At 35.7% G+C, this 18,733-nt stretch overlaps 1 protein-coding gene across 1 annotated transcript in view; it reads left to right on the top strand.

Annotated features, from left to right (window-relative positions):
• Positions 1-1,694: 1,694 nt before the first annotated feature.
• CPR14 (cuticular protein 14) overlaps positions 1,695-18,733 on the top strand; it is a 26,973-nt gene continuing 9,934 nt past the window's right edge. The window contains exon 1 of the mRNA XM_011503211.1: positions 1,695-1,814. Within this exon, the coding sequence (XP_011501513.1) occupies positions 1,800-1,814 (15 nt within the window). The 5' untranslated portion in view covers positions 1,695-1,799. The remainder of the gene's footprint in view (positions 1,815-18,733) is intronic.

Genomic DNA, 18,733 nt, shown 5'->3' on the forward strand with positions numbered 1-18,733 from the left:
TGAGAGCACAATTGATTGATATGAATAGATTTTTAAAATAATATATCTATTATATATAATTATAAAAGTTATGAAAATAATTACGTATCTTTTATTAAACATATCATCGTGTATAATGTAATTTTTTTATATTACCAATCCCACGATTATTGTAATATAAAATTTTTTTTTAATAACTTTGAGTATACCAAATACACGTTTGACCATATTGTTCGAATATTTCTAAATTCTTTGAAGTTAAAAGTGAATGATGGCTAATGACGATTATCTGCAAATAATTACAAGTACATTATAATGGCAAGGAAGTGAAGTTAAAATTGATGAATATTTAAATAATCAAATTCTATTAACTATATTACTATATTTACTATATTATCGACAATCGGTTTTGCGACAACGAACATAACGAGAATAATTTCAGGATTCCAATCATATCGAGTTTGTCAATGTTCTAAAGATATAAAATACATTTATCATTTTAATACTACGTCAAGCAATAATGTATAAATTACATAAGAGTACTGAGAGTAGTTGAATTATTTATTCATCACTCTGAACAAATTGAAGGTCCACTTTTCGATTGAGAAAAACTTAACGCTTGTACGTATTTTGACTGAACCCAATGAGTTAGCGCAAAATGATAACTCGTTATCAAAGATAATCCTTATGAAATATATTCTGTTAATGCCATTTTCGGAAAAGCAACAAGGACGTTACTATTAAAGAGAGTACAATGTGCTTAATATTATCGTCACGTCCGAAAACAACTTGTAACTAAAACCTGACGACTCGACCTGACATCTAAGATGCATTACTTTGATGTACAACTCGCTATTACGTATCAGTCAAGTAGATTATCACCTTACGTAACTGCCGTAACAGTTCATTCGTAAAAGCCCTTCGTTCATCGTTATATAATAGAAAAATCCAACCCATTGAACTGGCTCGCCTCGAATAACAAAGGACAAGAAAACATTAATTGATAGCGTCGATTGTAGGAGCCTTGCCTGCCGAACCGACAAAATGTGTGCACTCGGCATTGCTTGTGCCGCGCGGGGGAGGGTGGAGAGGGATAGAGAGAGAGAGAGAGAGAGAGAGAGAGAGAGAGAGACAGAGACAGAGACAGAGACAGAGACAAACGAAAAGAAGAAAAAAAAGCAGAAAAATAATAGCTCGCGCGCAAGTGCGGATGACTTTCGCATAGCCAGTGGTGAAATCGTGGCTTTTCCGCCCCAGGACGTAGTAGCTATTTCAAAAGGCGGCTCCTCGCCGAGGTCGCGATCCCCCGCGACTCCGACACAAGCAGCGGCCGTTTCAAAAAATTGCGCAAACCTCCGGGGGCCAGTGCGAAGGGGCAACGGCTCCTCCGCCACCGCATCCGGATCAGGATGTTAAAGGCGGGCGAGTGCGCCCGAGAACGAGGAGGACGAGAAGGACACGGTGATAGAGGAGGTGGAGGAGGTGGAGGAGGTGGAGGTGGTGGAGGAGGAGGAGGAGGAGGAGGCGAGGCTGAGCGAGATGAGAAGGCGAGGTGATGCTCTCGAGCCTCTCTACGGCGGGGCCGAGGAAGATGCGCCAGCCGCGACCGCCGCGGATTAGACAGGCGAGGAGGGCAGGGATGACCCCTTTCACTGCTCGCGAGCCTCCGCCGGGGCTCCGAGACGCAGCGTGTATATAAAGAGCCTCGCCTCTGCAGGAAGAGACAAGATTCCAGAGTCGTGCAGCCGCATAGAAGTGCATCTGCATCAGCTCGCTAACAGCTACCCTTCGCTATCTCGATTTTGTCATCGGCGGACGACATGCTGTTTGCTAAGGTTTGTGCTAATGCTTTCTTTCTTTGCGCTTCGCCTCGCTGGACACTTCGTCGGATTCTTTGGTCACGGCCGAAACGTTATTTTCTTGTGGGGTTCCAAGTCGTTAGCGAGACTGCCGATTTCGCGGCCGACAATGCTGCCCGAGATTTTTGTCCGATACTTTGGTGTTGGTGAAGGAGCCGCGGCCGAGGCGCCCACCCGTATAAGACCACCAACGGGTAATCGGTATTTTTAAAGGATTCGGGACATTTTTGGATTAATGGATTTTTAAGAGCATCTCCGGCTCTGAGGAATTGTCGCGTGGCAACTGGGAATTGATTTGCTAATCGATCCGCCTTTGTTGGGATTCAGCACGGGCGGGACATTACGGAATTTCGAATAATTTTATAATCAAGGTTTAATGATGCCGCATATCATACATTTCAATTTAATAAAATCTTCGAGACCATTGTGTTTTTTAACATACAAATTCCTCTTTCTCTTAGGTAATATCATAATGAAATCGCTTGAACACATTTCTTCAGAATATTAGCTCCTGCGTATAAATGAGAAATATGTAACTACGCGTAATCTCTGAGCTCGAAATGTCCCATTAGTTCTTATTATCGTTATGACGTTTATAAATATGTTCAACGGCCATTTGATACTGCATAAATGGATTATCGGAAGCTTTGCAATTGTTCGTCTGTTTATATTTATAAATAAAATACGATTAAACTTTTAATATTGGTAGAGTTTTATAAGAGATGATAAGTCGTTTGGTGACTCCTCAATTCAATATTTATATGAACATAACTTAACGCTTTTTGTAAAAGATCAATTTACCGTATTAACACATTTTTTGCCAAGTAGACGTCAAGGAAATCGTATCGGTGTAAAGTTATTGAAATTTAGTATAAATTTCGTCATCGCTGTAGCGTCTACCGCTATTACACGGACACTAGAAAAGTGCCATAAAATCACATCTCCACTGGTATTTTTCACTTATTACTCAGGGAGGTTGAGAGTCTTGACATACCTCGATCTGTTCTAATTTGCACACAGAGCAAATACCTCAAAATTACATCTAAAAATAAAGTTTGAAATTTGTACTGTTTTTAAAATCACGGCTTTCTACGGACTTTTTTCTTAAAAACCATAACAATTTATGAATCATGTACGTGTATAGCTCTATGTATATACTTACAACTACATGTAAGCGTCGTTTCATAAACCGTAGCAGGGGAAAAATTCCCGTGTGTATAAGTCCAGGGCCCACTCGAGAATGTGATTCGCAATTTTTTCTTTATTTCCTTCTCTCGCTCTCTCTCTCTCACACACACACACACACACACACACACGCACGCACGCACGCACACACACACACGAAAAAGAACACACTTTCGCGGTCACCATTTATTATGCAAAGTGCCCACGAGAGACGCATCAAGGGCTGGAAAATTTCAAGCATCACCTCTACTACTTATCTTCGTATACTTTGGATTACATTTTCCAGTCTCGTTTTTTCGAATTGTTTCTATTATGCACAATTCTTTATTACTTCAAATATTGGAACAAAGATATCATTACTAATTAACATTTTAAAAATTATTTCATAAAAATGTATTCCCAGTAAGTATATACTTAATTAATTAATACTTAACAAAATATATTTTGCCAGTGACAAAATTGTTAATTAACGTTAGTGAACACATTACTTGTCAAATTCATATTATCTACAATAATGAAATGATAAAAACAATTTCTACATTATCAGACATACAGTTTTTATGTAAAACTCATTCCCTTTTCTTTCTCAATGTCAAAATTATTTATTATTAAAGTTTTTGATCGCAAGAGGAGAATATTTTTATTTAAATTTTCATGATGTTCTACACATATTAATGACAATAATTTATTTCAATCACAGAATTCTTTATCAATATATTTATTTATGTAAAATCTGCCGCTCGTAGCTTTGTAGCAAAATGTTCATAAGCTTTTTAAGATAATTTTTTATTTCTAATAATCATGATTTATATAGTTTTCACGATGTTTTCAATTATTCCTCTTGAGTATTCTTCCATTAGCAAAACTTATTCACCGCGAATCATTAAATAATCCAAATTGATGAATATACTACTGATCTGCCAGACATTTCTAGATACGAGTTTATAAAAATCTATAAATTGTCGCCCCTTGGCAAGATATAGACGTCGAATTATTATTAATATATATATAAACGATGAACGATGATTCAACTCTATAAATATTATAATAGATTTAAACAATTTTCCTCGAACTATTAGATTACCTGATACGTAATTGCAAAGATTCATTTTTCTCCCATGTTGTCCAAAGCAAAACAAAAAAAAAAAGAAAAAGACTCGTATGTGGTCAGTGTCAAGGTTCCCGATGCACGCACACACTCACTCTCCAGTAAATCTCGCTCCAGTGAACAAACGACATTACTTACCTTTAAATCTCTCACTCGCATCCAATAATTTATGCCGCGCCATGCGAAGCGATTTCCCAGCGCCGCCTCACCGACCCACTCAATATTACTCATCCCGAAAGCGTAGACTCCAAAACTCCATACAAATGAGCGCGGCCCACCTCCCGCCTCACCATTCGCATAAGCCCTTTAAATAATTCGACCTGCTCACCTAATCACTGTCCCTTATCGTTCTAGTGCTCCTAGCGGTATTTCCCTAGGGCACGTAAAAACACGCCCTCCCTCTTCGGTGCTAATATTTTGCGAAATATTTTTACATATCTTTGCATCTCGACTTTCGAAAGCTACTCTTCATTATTCTTTGCCCGACTCCTCCCGTTCGTTTCGCTCACCCAACCACCCACCCATCCACCCACTCACCCACACACACACACACACACACACACCATTTGCTACCTAACCACGACATAATCATTGCAAATGGCAAGGGGGAGGGAAACCGGATGAGCTACGCTCAGAAACACGCCGGACCGGATTCGGTCTTTCTTCACTTGTTTATGCGTACGAATAGAGCTCCACCAGACTCTCGTTTCTGTTATTTTATGGACTCGCGGAGTCTCCGAATCTCCAAATTAAATTATCTATGCGGAAGTTTGTAAAAAATTATTACGCGACTAATTAAATCGAGGTGTGCGAATACACAAGCGCTTAATGCTGATAATTGACAGGCAGAAATGTTGGCAATTTGAAGTGAGCCGAAATCGTAATGATGAAACTTATCAACGATAAATGTCTGAATGAAGAAAGATGTAAAAGACTTTTATAAAAAAAAGATTCTGTTAGAGAATTAACAATTACAAGGGATCTATTAAGTATTGTCTTGGCAATTTCATGCATATTTATAGACTATTTTGCACATATGAATAGAAATATTTATTCTTATTTAAAGCTCGGTATTGTTTTCATTGTTTTAACAAGAAAAGAGAATTGTTATTGAAATTCATCGCGCATTGTGATTTACTTTAACCGAATCCCCCCTTTAAGACCTCTAGGGTTATTGTCAACGACACTCTACACACTAAAGCAAATAAAATCATTGTTATTTCAAGAATGCCTTTGCATTCCAATTACAAATAGGCACGTGAAATATTAAATATATCGCCTACAATATGTAATTGACAATTAATACGGTTGCATAATAAGTAGAATTATTGGCATAGTTGTTTCGGTCCATCTAAGCAGCAAATGCATTCGATCAAGATATTTAAAATTACGAAACATAAATGAATTCTTGAAAATATCACAACAACGACAACAACAACAACAACAACAACAACAACAACAACAACAACAACAAGCTAAACAAACTCCGAGATAGGTGAAAGTACGAAATACGCGAAATATAATATATGCTAAGTGTAATATAGTGATAAAATAATTTATTATTGGCATTTATTGTCTGTTAATTATTAGTAAATATCATTTCTACAAGAATTTTTACATATTCAAAGATTAAGCAGCAGCGATTATTGCAGACGACCGCACCATAAATGGCATTTCCATCTATTTTCAAATGCTGCAAGATAGAATTTAGTATTTGATAATTATACGAATTGTTTCGCTGTTTTTATTTTGCAATGACTTTTCACGTACAAAAACTGTCGAGCTGTGTAAAAGTAATATTTCGTTTATCATTATAATTTCATAACAATACGATTTTCTATTATTTAGCGTTAAATCTAATTCATTATACCGCGTATCTAATTAGTTATATGCAATTGATTGGAATATTATAAACTTGAGACGAACAATATTTAGTCGATTCGTGTTTAAGTTTACAAAATTTTTATTATTTCAACAATATCCCTTAACAAATATCCGTAGGGGTCGTTCCGTACTTTATTTAATTTATTTTAGAATATATTATTTCATTAAAAATAGTCTTTATTTCATTTGAATATTGATTGAAATATAAAAATTTATAAAATAGAATGGGACATTGGTTTTAGATGAAAAATAAATGAAAATCATGATATAAAAGTTACAATGATTAATGAATAAATATTCTATCATAAATCGTAAACATATAGACAAATGTACGAAAAATTATAAAAAGGCAAAAAAGAAAATTGGCATTATAAGAATTTTGACCAAGTTTCTTCATATTGTTTATATTTATTTCTTATGTAAACTAGGGAATTTCAAGAAAATAAGACTTGAAATTTCATCAACAATGAAATTACAATGACTTATCAAAATTACAATTATTTTCTTAGTTTGTTGAACTAAACGACAACAATTACCAACAGTATAATTGCAATATACCGTGAAGCTATAATTAGACCTAATGAGTCTCCAAGCACTGGTATATATATATATATATATATATATGTGTGTGTGTGTGTGTGTGTGTGTGTGTATATATATATGTATATATATATATATATATGTGTATATATATATATATATATGTATGTATGTATGTGTGTATGTATGTATGCATATGTACGCATATATATGTATATATACAATTATACTTGAAATTAAAGACAATTGAGATGTTACTAAAGTTATGTTTCATTTTACACTCCCGCGGAATATGCAAATTTCATCGTTCAGAATTGCGCGCCGATTTTTTTTTCTTCCCTTTTTTTGTATTGCTGGAAAATTGCACATATTCAATTTGGATAAGAGCAAAAGTTAAAATACATATGTACTCGTCATATAATGGAGTATAAGCGTGAATAGATACAGGGTTCGTCCATTTCGCCAGATGCAACGGAGGCCGAAATGTGACTCAATAGCAATTATTATTGTTCCGAAGCTACCTTATGAATTTTATATAAACGGATGTACGTAAATTGCCGCGATGTACTTGATAAATCCATTAAATTCTTCCGGCAAGCTTGTTGATATTTGTTGGAAGACATTTTTTATTTTTTTTTTGTATTTAGTATGTGGTTAATGTATCATATTAAATATACATAAATTATACGATCAAAATACCGTAGAGACAACAAATGTGTAAATTATTATAACCCTACGGATATTAAAATATTTTAAATAAAAGGTCAATGCAATTGTATTTTCCATCAAATTTATAATATTTACTATCAATGGTATTATTATATAAGAGTAACGTAAAGCATTTAATTATTTAAGATTTTATGAATTATTCGCTATGAATAATATAATATCGTATAATAACTTTAATATTATAATTATTAAACATTTTAGTTTAATAATAATCATCAAAGTAAATGCTTATTTGAAAATAAATAATAAAAAGGTGAAAAAGTGATTTTAGCAAAATAATTTTTTTTTGTTAAATTACTTATAAAATTTTATCGTCAACGCTTGTAATTTATTTTTAAATTCATTCGTATAGATGACTTCGACGTACTTATATAAAGTCGTTAGACGCGCATATTGTTAAAAAAAAAAAATAAAATAAAAAAAATAAGTATTCACTTTGAAAAATTGATGACTTCGAAAGAGTACATATAATGTTAAATTATGTACTTTTCTTACAACACATCTACTTAATAACTAAATATTTATGAACGTTTGAGTAATGTTAGATTGCAATAACTGTTATGGCGGAGTTTACAAATTTTATGTATTATTATTTAAATATTTTCTACTAATTTCATTTTATTAAATTGATTATTAACATGGTTAATGTTACTGTACAATTGCCATTTTCATAACTTCATAATTGATTTTCCGAATAATAATTGTTTAATAGTTATCGTACTTTTTTTATTAAGGCCATAATTATAAGCATTGGGAAATTATAGAAGGACATGAATTTCATTACACGGATCTTATTAAAATGTCTATCAATTACAAAATCAGTTCTTTCATTATACGGTAACGAGACATTAATAATAAATTGCAAATGCCGATTTGTTTAATACGTCGAATACAGTAGATCGAAGTAAGAATAAGAAGACTCGGGTATGTCATTGACTGTAGATGAAAAAACTTATCGCGTCTCTCCGTCTTTATGCCCCCGTTGTGCCGCCCACGCCGACAATGTGGCACGATTCGCGGCTTTTAATTATCTCCAAATCCCCTCGGATGCAATTGAACATTCGTCCTTTGACTTCAAATGGGAGTAGCTGTCGCTTCGCTAGTTGGACTATGGGATTTCGCGCCGAATTGCGCCCTTAGCGATATATAAGCGAATGACTCCTAAACTCGGAGTAGCCTGAGTTTTCCATTGATCGTTCGCTTATACGTGACTACTGGTGGAGCACTTGCCGTCCGATTAAAAGTTTTTATTCGGGGCACCTGTCACCTTTTTTATGCGTAATATTAGCGTCGGAAAATTGACGGCGCGTGGCAGTATGTTATCAGTTGACGTTTGGCGTACAGGACAAGAGAAGCGCCTAATCGGCTTATGCGGTTGACAAAGTAATACCGTCGGTATATAATAAAGAGACATAATGATACTTTACGAAAGGGGCGTTTTTAATTGTCACGCTTTGGGTTAATTCGAATAACCGCATTCACGAAAATTTGGAAAATTTGCAAACACAGTCTCGGCCAGTCAATGTCAATGTCGCGAAAAAAGAAATAATAATATCGTGGCGTCGAGCGGAAATTATAACGACGAGGAAGTACTCGATGATGAAGTATCGTGGCCTTCGCTCATTACCTGACAACAACATTGAATAAAAGGATTTGATGCGAGATCAAACGAGTGCTGGAGGGCGGGAGGGAGGGGGGGGCACCGTCACCACTTTCACGTTCGTAGTCTCGGGAGTTCGGACGCGGGTGGCATAAAACCACGCAAATTTATGGTCCATCAAAAAGTTAACTCTGCGACCTCAACGGCAACCTCAACACCTTTTGCTCGCGAATTTCAAGTGCCACGTATAATTAACAATCATACGTACCAATGCTGATTATGATTGGAAGGAGATCGACCCATTATCGAGCACTAACGAACTGACAATGGTCAAATTGATGTGTAATCGCGCAAACGAGACGTTGTATGGATAGAGTGATAAGCGCAACATTATTAGTATAATATACATCAATAGCATCATCAATTTATTAATGGAAGCATCAAAAAATTTGCACCAATATTTCCACCGTAAAGGTCTGTCGAGGGGATATCTGCAATCTCGGAAAGAAAAAACAGACTGAATAAATGGGCGTATTTTTTTAAGAAACTTTATAAGACAGAGTAGCAATAACAAAAACATAGTGCCTTTACGATGTTTCGCATCTCAAGCAATAATGTAACATTGCACGTTACAATCAACCGAAACTAACTACCCCGTCGAAATAACGTTGGGCATTTCATTTCGAGATTCGCCTACAACCGATCGAATCACATTACATTTGTTTCTGTATAATGTCAGCATAGAAAGCCCCGTTCTTGTATTAATTAAGCAAAGGAGCACGAAACCTTGCATCAATCACGGCGATGTAGATGTTTTCCGAATATGCGAAACTACGGGACCGCAGCGCACAACTCGCGCGCACGGAAGTAAACAATAATACGAGAATGAGAGACTTGCGTCGCGAATCTCAATTACATGTGCTTATGAAAGAGATAAGAGACGAACGCGAGTCGATGCATAACGGGAGGCGACCGTCCAAGTAAAAGTATGCCACCACGCTCCGGACACCCATTGTTGCCAATTTCATTTCAATCGGTCTTCCACGTGCGCTCCGGGGTGGCATTTTTGTTTGTTTTAATAGGGCGACATATGGAGAATATCAGATAAATTCGGGCGATTAAAGGATATTATATGGAGACGATAAATAGACATTTGTACGAACGATTCCTCGCCCATTGCCATTCCTCGAACAATAATTCCCCACGTCCATTGTTTCCTTGCGCGTCGCGATTGTCTCGACGAATATAACAATTTGACGTTCTCTCGTGCATCTCGTGATGATAATCCTAGCTCAGCGTGTCTTTAATTTATATTATATTATTATATATTAAATTTTCGTCACATATTAACAATACGAAAGCACTAAGGATCGAATGTCGATCCAATATCGAAATAAAAATAATAAAAGCCATCCTCGTAATTTCCTTGCCATTAACAATATCTGCCATTTATTAGAATTAGAATTTTATTATAGAATATATATATATATATATATATATATATATATAAGATAGACCGGATACGTTAAGACGTATTGGCGGTAAGAAAATTTACGCCTCTGCTTATCAGTGACAAGTGCCGAAGGAACTAAGAGGGTAAATAAACTAATGGGAGCAATTATCAAATCGAAGTAAAAATTGGATAAATAATTGAAAGTAGGTCACGAGTACCTCTTGAAATGAATCCTAATATCATCTTATACCGTAAAATTAAAAAAAAAAAGGAAGGAAATTAAGTCTTTGGCTGATCCACCCGGGATATAACTATTTTCCCCCGACTTCCTCTCTTCTAGACCTCCACTATCACTTCTTCACCGAGGAAAAAGCAGCATATAATTCGCCAAATCGTTCGCTTCTCCTGTGTAATTTCCCTGTTTCGAGGCGGAATCGCTCTTATGCTCTGATCCTCGTTTGTAAATGCAGCAATCGCGGGCATTTGTTACCCAATGGGTCTATCTCTCTCTCTCTCTCTCTCTCTCTCTCTCTCTCTCACTTTCCCCTTGTTTTCCAATTTCTCTCTTCGTTCTTTATTCAATCTCATTTATTTTTCTTTTATCCAATTCCTTCTCCTTTTATCTTTTTTCTTTCTTTATTTTTTTCATTTCTTTTTTTCCTTTTCATTTTCACATATGTCCATTTACTGAATCAGTTTTTTCAATACTTTTTATAATCCTCGTTGCTTTAATTGCATTAGATTTCCATTCCTTGTTTTTTTCTTCGCTCCACTTTGTCTCTTTTATTCGTTTCATTGGAATAAAAAAAATATTTATATTTTTTTTTTATATACGTCGAGCTTGTTTTATCCTTTAAAACGATCGTAATTCTAACACAGCGAGAACGAACCTGTCAGTTCAGATTTTTTAATATATCCGCTAATTGAACGATATCGAAAATAATAACGATTATTTAAAAATTATTTCATTCCAAATACTTGTGATGCTTTAATTTAAGATGTAACATTCGTACATTTTTATACATCGTCTATAGATTTTACACTCGATAACTCCCATGCACGCCCCCATAAATAAAATTTGTTTTATAAGTCACTAAACGTTGTGGAGTGTATTTTCACATATTTTCTTTTTACTATTAATAATTCCATTATAATATTGTTAATATAATCTCAAATATATGTATGCGATGCGCTTAAGCGCGATAATTCCACCCGAGCTAATCCAACTAACTGTTCTTAGCAAAACAAACGCCCATTAAGTCTCTCGCATTGTCTTTAATTCGTATTTGTAAATAAAAAATAGAAGAAGAAAAACCTCCTTTTGGGTGTATCTTTCTTTTTGTTTACTTTTTTTTCTTGTTTTTATCTCCGACGTAGACAAGCGCGTTCTTGCTGGGGCGTGGATTGGAAAGTAAAAGTGCGCGCTCGACATCGTGGCTTTGGGCGGGGCGAGACGCGATGGAAGGAATCGATCGGAAAATCTGGTCCCTCTGTCCTCCCTCGGCCTCACCCCCATCGCCGCCGACACGAATCTACCGCGAATGTAAACGTAACGTGGCTTTAACAAAAACCGATGGAATTTTTGTGAGTTTTATGAAGGAGACGAGGCTCGCGTTATGCCAATATCTAGTAAAATCGCTGTTCAAAAATTTCGCCAGCTGTTAAGGAAAAGATGTTGACCGTTCTCAACTCTTCCTTCCCAATCTTACGACGCTTGTAAAATTTGTCAAATATTCATGACTATGACTCGCTCGTAGTTTAGTCACAGCTGTCACAGCTCCTAAGTTTGCTTATTTGTTTGGATAATTCATTTATTATGTAAATTAAACGGTCGGCGATAGTTGGTTGTCTTGAGAATTGAAAGCATCCGACATTCATTCGCATATTTCGTTATGATAAAATTCAATGGAACCGTGGAACGTCTTAAGGTGAATAAAACAAAAGATAAAATAAAATTGGATAAAAATTTGACTTTTGATATTGAATGCAGACGACATTTAACAATAACTTGTTTCTCAATTTAAAGAGAGTTTAACGATTATTTATTTATTATCGATGCATACGTGTACTCTGGTGATCCGCTATATTCGACGACTAAATAAACATTTTGATTTTTATGCTATTTTCACGTGTGTATAAATTCCCTTTCCCATAACAAAAGCATCGATTTATTTAAGTAAATGTTAAATTGTGCGAATACCTCGAATTACGACAACAATAATGATTAAATTACGTCAATGATAAATAATAAAGCACCTTTGCTGTCATGGAAAAATAAAATCTGGAATTTCGATAAATTGTCTTGGCGTTGATAGTGCAACAAAACCGAATGACCAATCAACAAGCCCCAAATGAATAATTCATTTCGTTAATAACGAATCCTTTGTACCGACATTGATATATAATTCGCGCCTGGTTTCCGTTAAAGCCCCAACCAAGTCATCGACCCTTTAATTCCATCCCCCAGGCAATAATTTCGCGATAATTCTAAGGAATTTTCTCATCTCGATTGCCCGATTATAATGGCAAGTGCCTTATTATTATTGTAAAAAGCAGGCGCTCTCGCGAGCAAAAAATAACATATTCATACGCGGGTGACGCCCAACGAACCGACCTACTGCGAGATGTAACAATGGATGTAACAACATTTCAATAAGATCAACAATGAGGTGGTGTCCCAGATGAGGAGGGCAAGGATGCGCGAGCGACGATGTTGAAAATTCTTTGGATAATGATTATTGTTTGGTATGGAATTTGTAATTACCGTTGCCAATTGGATAATCTATGGAATGTTTATTGTTACACGATATCTATCATTAAAAACTGATTATGTTGCTAATGTTGAACGTTTGTTAAGCCACAGCTTCTTGAACAAAGAAAGAAAGAAAATAAATAAAATAGCTCTCTTCTTTCTCTTGTCTTTCTCTATATTTTAATTTTATTTCAAACTGGTTGACTTAACTTCTCGATTTATCGGGGCGTGAATGCAATCGAGTAATGATGCAACGTGTCTTATAAAATAAATGTTTAGGGATACGTGGCTGAGTTACGGTAAATGTGGGAGCAAAAATTTAAGACACGAACTACGATATGAATCCAGGAAAAGTAAAGATTTACAAATATATCTACATATATATATATATATATATATATATATATATATATATATATATATCATACGTAAATAACGTAGATAACAAAGTGATTATAATTACTTTTTTGCTTGGTTAAAAGTCTCTAACATTACTTCAAACTCATTAATCAATCATAAAAATGTATGGTAAAACAGTACTTGGCTATCGATGTAACGTTTAAGATGAAAATTTATGCTGTTTTAAAATTAAATTTACCATCACTAGCGTAAGCTCCATTATTTTGAAAACTTCACCACCGCCTCGTAGATAAGAATCGAACCACTACACCTTATAAAATATTTATTCTTTGTGCAATATGTCTATCATGCGAATTACCATATAATTTATTAATGGCGATGCAAAAGTACGATACTTTCTTGCGAGGATGATGATGGTGACGTAGACGTGAAGAAGAAGCGTCGCATAAAATTGCAGAGAACTACGACTAGCTAATGAAGAATGTAATAACAGCGCGTTATTCGCTCGTGCAAAAATCCTCCATAATCGTGTACAAACACACGTTCACGTGCATAAAGAGGGAGGAGGAGGAGGAGGAGTTGAACGGGAGGGGATCGCGCGTACATCTTATACATGTCCCTTACGAAATCGAGCGCGCGCCCGCGCACAGACCTACAATGGGATTGAAATGCTTGAGTCTTTACCATTCCTCTTCTTTCTCTTCCCCTTCATCTTCTTTGCCGTCCGTCTCCTCGTTTTTCTAAGCAAAGAACCAACGCCGAACGAAGCTATGAACATATTCTGTACTTCTCCGTTTCCGTGCATTTGAATTTTCATTTTACATTTAATGCTCCGCGTTATGCGATTCATATTATTAAAGACATATTGCCGCATTTATCATTGACATAAGATTTCTTATATTTCTTAGAGATACGTTAGGAATGCTTAATAATACCACCATAACATTATGTGTTGTCCTTTAACGAATACGGAGATATTCGTTATTCAACGCTCGCAACTTTTTAATCTTACTTAACGTGCAATTAAAAAAATTTTCTTTCTCTTCTTTTGCACTACTAACAGTAATAAGAGTCTGTATTTACTAATTCGCCAATTATAAGAACGATTTATTAAGCTTCCAACCTCCGTAAGTAAAAATTATCCAAACGTAGGCTTTGAAAAATCTTGAAAAACCATCGATAAATACGAAATGTAACTCCATGTAATGTTTTGTTGTTGTTATTGTTGTTGTTCGTTCACTCTAAACCGACAATTATAGATTTTCACCTAGTGAAATAATATTTTAATGTAACGCGAATGAATATTACTGTGTATCGCGCTTGGAAAATATGAAAACTGTTTGTGTCTCACAACTATTGTGAGTGATTATCACGCGAGGAATAGCACTCGCATCAGACATAATATAATCGTACTTTTGCAAAGAATCTTTACCGAGGATAATATAAGGAAGGAAAAATTGCATAAATAAGTGTGTCATCAATTTTTGCTGTTAAACGTTCGTTTTTTGTTTTTGTACTCTTAGCTTTTTTGCTTTTTGCTAAAGCGATGCCTTAAAGCAGCTCGATTTTGCGGATGACGTTTACTACACGAGTTCCATTATCTTACATAACTCGAGGAGTTTCTTTGATCGCGATTGTAATTTATTTTGAAGCTTACTTATAAGTAAGGAGTTTTTCATCCTTTGATTTTCGTACGGCTACAAAAGGCATTCCCGAGCATTCCTTTTCCAAGAATAAAAGCAAACGAAAAGGATAAAATAAAAGAGTAACGACGATGCATGGCTCAACTCCATGAACAATAAAAGCGTCTTATCTTAGTCGTAACATCTGTATAGGAGGCGCGCACACATATATATGTTTTTGGATACACTTTGTTAGTGAGCCGAGTTATTGATGAGAATAATAGAAACAATTTACATTATTTGCTTTTAAAAGAATTTTAGATTATAGATAGTTCATTGAGGCATTCTTGCCATTCTTAATTTATGAGTCTTTCGATATTTAGAACTTCATTTGTATGAAAACGATGAAAAAACATGCAGTTTATAGTGATGAAGCATTTAATTCGAATCTCTTCTCACCTTTATACACTCTTTAACCTTATACGAACCTTATCGAACCGCCATTAAAATGTGTATACTGTAATATCTAATAATACTACGGATTTATCAATTAATTATTACGGAAACTCTTAGTGTTAATCATGGTTGGGAGGGGGGGGGCAATGTAATCATCTTACTTTTAAATATTCAAATGTACTTTAACCTTATACGAACCTTATCGAACCGCCATTAAAATGTGTATACTGTAATATCTAATAATACTACGGATTTATCAATTAATTATTACGGAAACTCTTAGTGTTAATCATGGTTGGGAGGGGGGGGGGGCAATGTAATCATCTTACTTTGAAATATTCAAATGTATCCTTTGCTTACAGTCAATTGCGAAACTATTTAATGCACAAAGTACTGCTTACTTTAGCAAATATAATAAGTGTCTACTATTCGTAGAGTAGATTCAGTTTCATATGCAATTTCCCGCCCCTCTTCCTCATCGTCCAACTAACTCCTCCTTCATCCCCATGACCCCGAGCGCCCTTACCGGAAGCTAATGTTACGTGGTCCGATGGAAAGGAGACTTGGGGAAAGGGAATTGGGTTGGGGATACGGTGACGTTGATATGGGAGTACCGGAAGCGCGAAATCAGTCTTTATTTAGCGCCGTCTCGCTCGTATATTCACTTACACATGGCGACGTAAGGGTCGTAAATCGGGACCACGCGATGATTTTTGCTCGCCGAGTCCTTGAATTAACGCAACAATGCCAAACGTCAGCGATGCCTCCCGAAAGCCGGCAGGTATATCTTTCTACCTTTCTCTTTCCTTTCACGGCTCGAGCCCACCTCCCCTCGCTACCCCGGGGATGCTGTCGATATCGCGGATTCCCTTTGCACTTACCAGAGCCGTCATTGTCATTTAAATATGGCCAACGAGCACTTGCTGCGGGCTACCATGATATTACTCATTTTGAAACTGAAAGCATCATTATGGTCTCTCTCTCTCTCTCTCTCTCTCTCTCTCTCTCTCTCTCTCTCTCTCTCTCTCGTCTTTCAAAGCTCGGTTGTTTTGCGAGCTCTTTTTATTAGGAACTACCGTATGCTATAAAGGTAGGATATATCGTGCAGTTCCTGCTTTTATTCTATCTGTTTTATTATTCGCGACGTTACAGTGCAGCTTATATTTTTTCCTTTTTCTTTCCTCTTTTGTTTTGGGTTTTTTTTTCATTTCTTTTTTTTTATTTATTTATTTTTTTTATTCCTTTTAGCTACCCCTGTGCAAATATTACAAAGGACATCTGCAAGATTGACAACGCAATAAGTTTGTTATATATTATGCAGTTGCCGAATTCGTGAACGCTTCGTTCGCCGTTCGGTCGTGTAGATCGATCAAAGTCCAGCTTTAAATTACTCGAAAATTATAGTTACTTTTCTTTCGAAAGACGTGGAAACTTCCCCATTGATCAACCGCAGCTGTTTCATTAATGAGCACCTAGTTTTTTCTTTCTTTCCTTTTTTAAGAACAAAAGATGACAGGAATAATAGTTGTCACTGTAATTCGATTGAATTTCCAATCGACTACTTCAAGTAAAGTTTCCAGCCATCCCAAAAGTCTATTCTAATTCGGCTTAGAAACTGATTGCTGTTCAAAATTAACTATGTCTATTGAAGTCAAATCAAATGCCACTCTAAGTCGATCTAATAAGTACTCGTGTAAATATCTCGTGTAAAAATTATTAATTATTTGCGGTGTATATAACAACGGAATTATTGTAAATGTCTCTTCACATTTATAACATCAAACCAATGCGTTGGCTAATAATCCATTATTATTATTATTATTATTATTATTATTATTATTATTATTATTATTATTATTATTATTATTATTATTATTATTATTATTATTATTATTACTATTACTATTGATATTATTATTATTATTATCATTATCATTGTCATTATTATTATTGTTATTATTCGTAAGAAATTGTATTAAGTTCGAGAGAGATATCCAAACTCGTGCTTGTAAGAAAGCTTAACGGCTGAAATAATGGCTGAAAGCTCCTTGTACGCACATTAAAGTGGTACAATTTCATTCCTTTAGATAGCTCGAACCTTCCCTACGACTGATTATAATAAACATTTGGAGTAATAGTAATAGTGTAATGAGCAGGCGCGCTAATTGTCGCAAAAATAAGAGCGATGATTGCAGATAGCGCGGAAGCTTTGTTAATCTGAAACGCAGATACGTAGAACGGACATCCAAATATCCAAAACTGCATCCAGGACAAATCCAGCCCTTTCGTAGGCTCGGATATTCGCGCGAATTATTTCACAATCCCTCTCCTCTCGTTGAGTCTGACGTAAGGATTCACCGCCGCGCCCTTTAGCTGCCGTCACGCAACCGTTGCATCTCTCCGTGACTCGCCGGACGACTTATCCCGGTACTTTCTCTCTCGCTCCGTCTCAAGTACGTACGCGCCTCGATACTCGCGTTTCGCCAAGCGAGAGTCCGATGGTCTTTCGCTGCCCGAGCGTGAAAGGCTGCATGAATGGGAATGCGCGAGATGCGCTTCCGTTGAAAACGACGCGATAAAGAGTGGGCGCTCACCTCCACCTCTGTTGCAATGATCGATTATGTAATGATAACAGGTCTCATTAAGTCATTACTTATGTGTGCTTGTGTTTTTTTGCTTTCTTATTTTTTTCTTTCTGAAATTACGTATTTCGTATGAAGCCTCCTGCGCTTCCAGGTACTCCTCGTCCTTTCACGAAATTATTCAAATTATCCTCGAGAGTATAATATTGCACTCCGCGCATTAATAGTAGTAATCTAGCGTGCATTTATCAATACCACTTGTATTATTAATGTCGCGATTAAAGTTAAACGGATAGTGCAAGGATGATAGATGGAACTATGATTTATAGAATTTTTGTGAAGCTAAGCTAGAAGGAATAAACTTTTATTTAAACATCTAATGGGACAAAAGTTATGAATGCGATAATCATGTAATATGATCTCTTTACTAGATTAGATTACGACGAATAGCAGTTTGGACCGTTCGAATGGGTTGACTAAAGCGTTAACCGATCTCGCGTGGAATAAACGATGTTTACCACACCTTGTCATCTCCTCGGCTATGATAATTCGGTTATACGGCGATTTGCTTTTTTTTTCTTTTTTTTTTCTTTTTTTTCTTCTTTTTTTCTTTTCTTTTTTTTT

The sequence above is a fragment of the Ceratosolen solmsi genome, unplaced genomic scaffold (genome assembly GCF_000503995.2).
Source record: "Ceratosolen solmsi marchali unplaced genomic scaffold, CerSol_1.0 scaffold45, whole genome shotgun sequence".
NCBI lineage: Eukaryota > Metazoa > Arthropoda > Insecta > Hymenoptera > Agaonidae > Ceratosolen > Ceratosolen solmsi.